Here is a 7,866-nt window from a genome sequence, read left to right on the forward strand (position 1 = left end):
AGGATGAGGGGTGATCTTATAGAAACATTTAAAATAATGAAAGGGATAGACAAGATAGAGGCAGAGAGATTGTTTCCATTGGTGGGGGAGACTAAAACTAGGGGGCACAGCCTCAAAATACGGGGGAGCCAATTTAAAACCGAGTTGAGAGGGAATTTCTTCTCCCAGAGGGTTGTGAATCTGTGGAATTCTCTGCCCAAGGAAGCAGTTGAGGCTAGCTCATTGAATATATTCAAGTCACAGATAGATAGATTTTTAACCAATAAGGGAATTAAGGGTTACGGGGAGAGGGCGGGTAAGTGGAGCTGAGTCCACGGCCAGATCAGCCATGATCTTGTTGAATGGCGGAGCAGGCTCGAGGGGCTAGATGGCCTACTCCTGTTCCTAATTCTTATGTTCTTATGTTAATGTAGCCCATGTGTTTTGTTCAGGCAGTTTATCTCGGAAGCTGAGCGCAGTTGTTATTGTGGGTGGTGTGAAAGTTGCTTTTTCTGGTGGTCTTCCGGCGTTATTGCTGCCGAATTGATTTGTGAAGTTGGATGTCGGGTTTACAATCCTAGGGACCTTGGCCATGTTAACAGCCTGAGAATCCTGGGGCTCTGGACAGAGAACCTGGCAGGAAGCTGGGACAGACAGACCTGCGAAGGACAGGTTCTACATTGAATCTGTTGTCAGCTAATGCACCGACAATGGGAATCAAATATTGAATATTGAAGTTTAACCCTATCCTCTGTCCAATGAAAGAGGTTCTGCTTGGTTCAGACCCCATCAGCCAGGAAAGAGGAGAGGATAGTCGAGTACTCATTGAGCCATGGCTAGGATAATGTATTGTTTACTGACAGTAAGCCACTTGCTGTCAAGGTTCCTCCCCACAAGGGCAGTCTTGTGACATTTGTGGTTTGATGCTACTTTGGGAAGTGTGCTCGCACAACATGTGTTCACCTTTTGGTCCCGTTGGAATAGTCATCACCCATGTCATTCCTGCAATCCTGATCTCTACCTGCAATTCCGAGATCCCGATGGCTCTCTGGGATTGCATGCCCTATCTGGACGGACTGGGCTGTGGCTATTTTAGCTGTTGGTGTGACGAGCAGGAGGTACGCTACTTCAGCACATTTCTAATGGATCATCCAACTCGGCATCGTCGAAAACAAAAAAATTAATATACTTGAATATGGGCACTGGAAGTCTACCAAAATCTAGTAACCAGGGGTGACGTATAATAGCACTGGTGTTCCCTGTGCTGGTCGATGCGAGACCACCACAGCATAATGGACTCATGGTGGTGTGAGATTACGCCCCTCTGCAGTGTGATGACGAGTGTCCTCTCTGCACTGGTCTAACCCACACATTTTCAATAAGATGTTTAAACCTATGGCTTGTTTTGTTTTGTCGCTATATATATGTGGTTTAATTATAGAGTGAGGGAAAACCAAGTTTAACAATTGAGTTTGGGTCAGTTTGACTTCCCTTTGTGTAAAAAGAAGCACTTTAGCTGCGGCAGTAACTGTTTGTACTGCACTTTTCTTTAACAGACATGCGTCAAGCCCCGCCCTCTAGCAAGCTCCGCCCCCCCATCCCTGAATCATTCCCTCCATGTGGTGCCAAGAAGCAGGACCTGAGGCCCGAGACTCCACTGATTCCTTCGCAGAACTCGCTCCCTCAGCCCTGGGCCCGATAGCAGCTGGTGGGTGTGGGCCCCGAGTGAGAGAGAGGCTGGGGGTGGGGTGGGGAGAGGCTGGAGAGGGGGTGGGGGAGAGAGAGAGAGAGAGAGAGAGAGAGAGAGAGTAAAGGGGTGGTGGGGAGAGAGAGAGGCTGGGGGTGGTGGTGGGGAGAGAGAGAAAGGCTGGGGTGGGGTGGGGAGAGAGAGAGAGAGAGAGAGAGAGAGAGAGAGCGCGAGGTGGGGGGAGAGAAGAGTGAGGCTGTGGAGGAGCGGGGGGTTGGGATCGGAGGGGAGAGAGAGAGAGATATGCGGAGGGAGGGGGGGGAGTGGAAGACTGATCATGTTCTTCCAACCCACTACAAGGGACATCGTTGGAGTGGATGATATCCAGAAGTCACGACACTCCCTATTCACTTCATACCCAATAAACCTGTTCACAATCCGAACATAATGCCCCGTTGTGGGAGGATGCACTTGTGCTGGGGTAAGGCACTTTGGCTGGCGGAAGGATGTACTTGGACTGGGGTAAGGCACTTTGGCTGGCCCTTGCTGTCTTCTGGGGAGCTCTGTCCTCTGTCGCTTCAGGAAGTCAAAGTGGATCAAATTACAATTTGCAAAGTCAGTGAGACCTTGGGCTGGGTGGTTGCAGTGACACATTCCTGTGAAACTTCAGGGTGTGGCTTATCCTCCAAGGGGACCAATCAGAAACAAAAGGTGGGGCGCATTGACCATTTTGGCAGTACAAATAAGCACTTCTTTTAGCTGCATGGTGCAGTCCACTGATGCATAGAATCATCGAATAGAACATGTGCGTGGATTCAGCAGCAGGAACCATTCAATTTATGGGAGAACCACAGCACTTGCCCTCGTTGCCAAATATAAATTAGTGCATCTTTAAATGGTTGCATTAACAATCTCTAATCTAGTTGGTGCTGTGTTTCTTAATCTGTCGGGCTCTATTCTAAATACATCTTTTCTTATGCACGTGCAGGGAATATGGGTCAAACCTTAATTTGGTGGAAATGTGCAGCCCAATTTCCTTATTCCTGTTTGCATTGAAATCTGAGGCATATGTCTTGAGAGGGAAGTCTAGTCAAAGCATTGCAGTATGGAACCTCGGAGCAGGAGGAGGCCACTCAGCCCCTCCAGCCTGTTCTGCCATTCTATTACATCATGGTTGCTCTACCCAACCCATCTTGTTCCACATCCCTTGATACCCTTGCCAAATACAAGTCTCAGTCTAGAAAATTTCAATTGGCCCCCAGCATCCACTGCATTTTGGAGAGGAGAGTTCCAGTTTTCCCTACCCTTTGTGTGAAAATGTACTTCCTATTTCACTCTTAAATGGCCTGGCTCTAATTTTAAGATTGTATTCTTTTGTTCCAGATTCCCTCACCAGAGGAAATAGCTTCTCTGTATCTAGTCTATCAAATCCTTCAGTCATCTTAAACACCTCAATTAAATCACTCCTAAGCTCAAGGGAACTCGAGCCAAATTTAACCCTTTGTCATTCTGCTGAATCTGCGCTGTACCCCCATTATAGTTTAAATGGAGAAAGATTGCAAAGTGCTTCAGTACAGAGGGACCTGGGGGTCCTTGTGCATGAAACACAAAAAGTTAGTATGCAGGTACAGCAAGTGATCAGGAAGGCAAATGGAATGTTGGCCTTTATTGCAAGGGGGGATAGAGTATAAAAGCAGAGAAGTCCTGCTACAACTGTACAAGGTATTGTTGAGGCCACACCTAGAGTACTGTGTACAGTTTTGGTCTCTGTATTTAAGGAAGGATATACTTGCACTGCAGGCTGTTCAGAGAAGGTTCACGAGGTTGATTCTGGAGTTGAGGGGGTTGACTTATGAAGAAAGGTTGAGCAGGTTGGACCTATACTCACTGGAGTTTAGAAGAATGAGAGGTGATCTTATTGAAACATATAGGATAATGAGGGGGCTCGACAAGGTGGATGCAGAGAGGATATTTCCACTCATCGGGGAAACTAAAACTAGGGGACATAGTCTCAGAATAAGGGGCCGTCCATTTACTGAGATGAGGAGGAATTTCTTCTCTCCGAGGGTTGTAAATCTGTGGAATTCTCTGCCCCAGAGAGCTGTGGAGGCTGGGGCATTGAATATATTTAAGGCGGAGATAGATTTTTGAGCGATAAGGGATTATGGGGAGCGGGCAGGGAAGTGGAGCTGAGTCCATGATCAGATCAGCCATGATCTTATTGAATGGCGGAGCAGGCTCGAGGGGTCAGGTGGCCGACTCCTCCTATTTCTTATGTTCTTAATGCCAATATATCTTTCCTGCGGTGCAGTGCTGAAGACTGAAGGCAGGTACTCCAGATGTGGTCTGACCAAGGCTCCATACAACTGAAGCATCACTTCCTCCCCTTTGTATTTTAACCTTCTTGAGATAAAGGCCAACATTTCATTAGCTGTTTTGAAAATTCTCATCCTTGTTTACAAATCCCTCCAAGGCCCTCGCCCCTCCCTATCTCTGTAATCTGTTTCAGCCTCACAACCCCCTGAGATGTCTGCGCTCTTTTAATTCTACTTTCTTGAGCATCCCTGATTATAATCGCTCCACCATCGGTGGCCATGCCTTCAGTTGCCTGGGCCCCAAGCTCTGGAACTCCCTTCCTAAACCTCTCCGTCTCTCTACCTCTCTTTCCTACTTTAAGACGCTCCTTAAAACCTCCCTCTTTAACCATCTGCCCTAATTTCTACTTGTATGGCTCGGTGTCAAATTTATCTGTTTTGTCTTATAACACTGCTGTGTAGCGCCTTGGGAGATTTTACTCTGCTAAAGGCGCTATATAAATAAAAGTAGTTGTTGTTTTGATTACTGCAAAAAGAGCTGATGGTGATGACATTCAAGTGATTGCACCAGAGTGAAATGACTGCTCGGTCCAAAGCAATAATTATATGTACTAAGGGTGCCAAATGGTGATTATATTGTAAGTTTGCAGTCTACACAGCTCGAAAACTGAGTATATCCTTTTCCTCTTCAGTCGGCCATCTGCAAGCTGTTAAAAGTAAAGAAGTTGTATTTGAACTCGAACAAGCTGGACTTCGATGGGATCCCGTCAGGCATTGGAAAACTGGCGAGCTTAGAGGAATTTATGGCAGCCAATAATAACCTTGAGCTGGTGCCAGAGAGTTTATGCAGGTATGAGCTCTGTTCTTTGTTCAGGTTCTGCTTTCCATTAAGTGCCCACATGTCACCTTAGCCGACATGTCTTCGAGGCACTGAGTCATGCTGGGGTATAGTTCCATTTGGGTTAGGGGAAATAAAGGGTCTGTAGCATTCTGGTTTCTTCCTTAAGTGACCATTCTTCGTGCCTTGTCGGGCAAAACAGTCAAGCTTGATCCTGGCCCCACCTGATGTCCACATGTACAGCAGAAGTCATTGCATGGCACTCAGGAGAGCCGGCCTCCTTTGCTGATTTTTCTTTCCCCCTCTCTAGCTCCCTAGCTTGGCTTGGATTGGCTAGCTCAGCGCAGACCAGGAATTGAGCCTGGGGGCGTTTACAAACTGAGCCATTGCAAGAGTTTTTCTTCTGCCCTTTAAAAATGGAAAACCTAATGTTGATTTCTGATTGCAGATGTGGAAAATTGAAGAAGCTGGTCCTTAATAAAAACCGTCTGGTCACTCTACCTGAAGCCATCCATTTCCTCACAGATATAGAGGTAAGGGTAATTCCAACACACACTTTTTATTGAAATTCTTGTTGAAATGTCAACGTTGGTACTGCTCTGTAATACTCGGCCAGTGGAGCTTCCTATATCTTAATGTGATGTCGAAGGTAGTGTTGGGCAGTTCCGATTTCGGATCAATGTATGGTTGGTAAAGTAATCCTGGTTGGTTGGGCGCAAGACCGAGCTTTGTGATTTGAATGATCTCCCCTCTTGGTCCAAAGCTTGAGTCCATACCTCACTGTAGGACCTGAGTGCACAATCTAGGCTGACACTCCAGTGCAGCACTGAGCAAATTGTCAGAGATCCAGACCTTTGAGGCTCTGCCTTCCTGTAATTGTGGTTCTGGTGGACATTAAAATATCCACAGGGACCATTTGAAGAGGAGCCAGGAGTGTTCTCAGTGGCCGAGCCAACATGTTTCCCTCAAGCAACACTGCCGAAAACATCCTGCTTAAAAACTTCCGAACTGGCCATTCTTCCAATTGCTGTTTGTGGAATCTTGCTCTGCACAAATTGGCTGCTGTATTTCCCTGCTTAAGTCCCCCACCTCAAAGTAACTCACTGTATGGGAAGCCCGTGGGTTGTTCTACATGTGATATGCTCTGTTTCCAACTGAATCTGGAGATTCGGACTCCAGTGCAGCTGCCCAATGGGATATTTTCCATCCAGACCTTTTGATGCCCATGCTGTATTGTTGCAGGTTGTAGAATGTCCTGTTTGTGTTGTTTGTCTCTGAGATGGGACTGTTGCTTTGGAACTGTCCCAGTAACTTTCTCCGTACAACATCATGTCCCAGAAATACTGTGGCCAATTGCAGTGTCCACAGCATCATTCCAAGAGTTGAATCAGTCTGGACCATTCTTGGATGGCTCCTAGAGCTAGGCAAAAGGTCAGGAAGGGGCTGCTTGCTTTCAGCTCTTCTGTCAGAAATGATGTAGATGTATTTGCATGAGAAATGGGGCAAAGAGTAACCAATGTAAGAGGAATAGATTATGAGGAAATCAAGCTTTACGCTACAGAAAGGTGATGAAGCATTAACCAGGATTGCCTTCAAAGTAAGCCACGATAGAGCGCGAAAAGACATGAATGGAAATTCATAAGAATAAATTTAGAAAAGCTATCTGAAAAGATTTATCAAAGATTGATGTTTTAAATAATCTACCAAACAAGACAATAGCAAAACATTGCGGTATAAACAGCAATACGCAGATGTCATGAAGAGTTTGTGTAGAGGGGAGTAACCATTAAACCATTGTAAAACCAGAATAGTCTGCAAATAGCACAGGGCAAAATCAGAAAGAGAAAGATGGGTTAATGTTTTCGCTATTTCTGATCGCCACTGCTGGAGCCTTTTCCTGTCTGCCTCCAATAATCCTTCATTCTAAGGAGTTAATTTAATTTCATTTTAATTCTTAGGTTCTGGATGTTCGGGAGAACCCTAATTTGGTTATGCCTCCGAAACCAGTGGATCAAACAGCAGAGTTTTACAACATTGATTTCTCCTTGCAGAACCAGCTTCGATTGGCTGGTGCATCACCAGCTACTGTCTACAAAAGAATGAACAAACTAAAGCACCAGGTGAGACGGAAATGTTCAGCGAGCAGGTGGAATGCTGAATCGCACTTTTAAGGAGTTGGTGGTGACAAAACAAATGTGTTCCGCTTAATCATGAAATGTAAGAAATGGGATTTGAACCCACACCCCCAGAGAAAACAGCGATCTCAACACAGAACCTTAGACCGCTCGGCCAACCTGACCATTCAGTGCTCTTTGTGGCCACCTGCAGATTGATTTTGAACTTTTGTGTCCTGTCACATGAAATAAATGAGGGCAGCAGGCGTATCTCTGCCTAACACAATGGGAAACATTGAGACAGGCCTTGGAGCAAGGGTTTGGTTATTTCGACACAGCAAAGGAAATATTAATTCTGGAAGAACAATATCCAAAAGAACAATGACCAGTGAGCTCCCTCTGTGCTGATCGGGAATGTGTTGGCTCACCTTAAACAACTTCTGTCCCACACTGAAAGTTCTCAATCCTTCTCCTCCGCTGCAATTTACAGAAATGTCACCAATCACCCAGCCACCGAGTTCACTTCCACATCCTCACAGTGGGGCCACAGAGGCTCCAACCTTCTCCCCGCGTTCAGCGAACTCATCCAGTTTACAAAATTAAACCCCGAACTCGTGCCTGGCAAAGGGCAGGAGAAGCCAGATATTCTGTAAGCTCGTATATCACAGAAAGTATTGGTATTCATGGTGATTACAGCAATTATTAATCGTCTCACAGACCTCAATTATTTTTATGCGATGAATTGATCGAGGATTGAAACCAGGTTACTGCGCTGGATCTTAACCGCTTGACCGCCAGGGAACAGTTACGATACATGTCGATAGATTTATATATATTTATATATGAACCTGAATGTCAATGGCTACCTACCTAGACCTCGTGGTGCCCACGGTAGTGTGTCTAACTTTGAGTGAGAGAAACGGTTCCAGTGAC

At 45.9% G+C, this 7,866-nt stretch overlaps 1 protein-coding gene across 1 annotated transcript in view; it reads left to right on the top strand.

The window, feature by feature from the left end:
* The window catches only part of LOC139243648 (protein flightless-1 homolog), a gene marked incomplete at its 3' end in the record, with an annotated part of 23,509 nt that extends 16,570 nt beyond the window's left edge, over positions 1 to 6,939 (top strand). The window contains exons 10-12 of the mRNA XM_070870814.1: positions 4,674 to 4,831; positions 5,268 to 5,352; positions 6,778 to 6,939. Of these exons, the coding sequence (XP_070726915.1) occupies positions 4,674 to 4,831; positions 5,268 to 5,352; positions 6,778 to 6,939 (405 nt within the window). The remainder of the gene's footprint in view (positions 1 to 4,673; positions 4,832 to 5,267; positions 5,353 to 6,777) is intronic.
* Between the last annotated feature and the right edge of the window lie 927 nt (positions 6,940 to 7,866).

The sequence above is a fragment of the Pristiophorus japonicus genome, unplaced genomic scaffold, assembly GCF_044704955.1.
Source record: "Pristiophorus japonicus isolate sPriJap1 unplaced genomic scaffold, sPriJap1.hap1 HAP1_SCAFFOLD_1776, whole genome shotgun sequence".
NCBI lineage: Eukaryota > Metazoa > Chordata > Chondrichthyes > Pristiophoridae > Pristiophorus > Pristiophorus japonicus.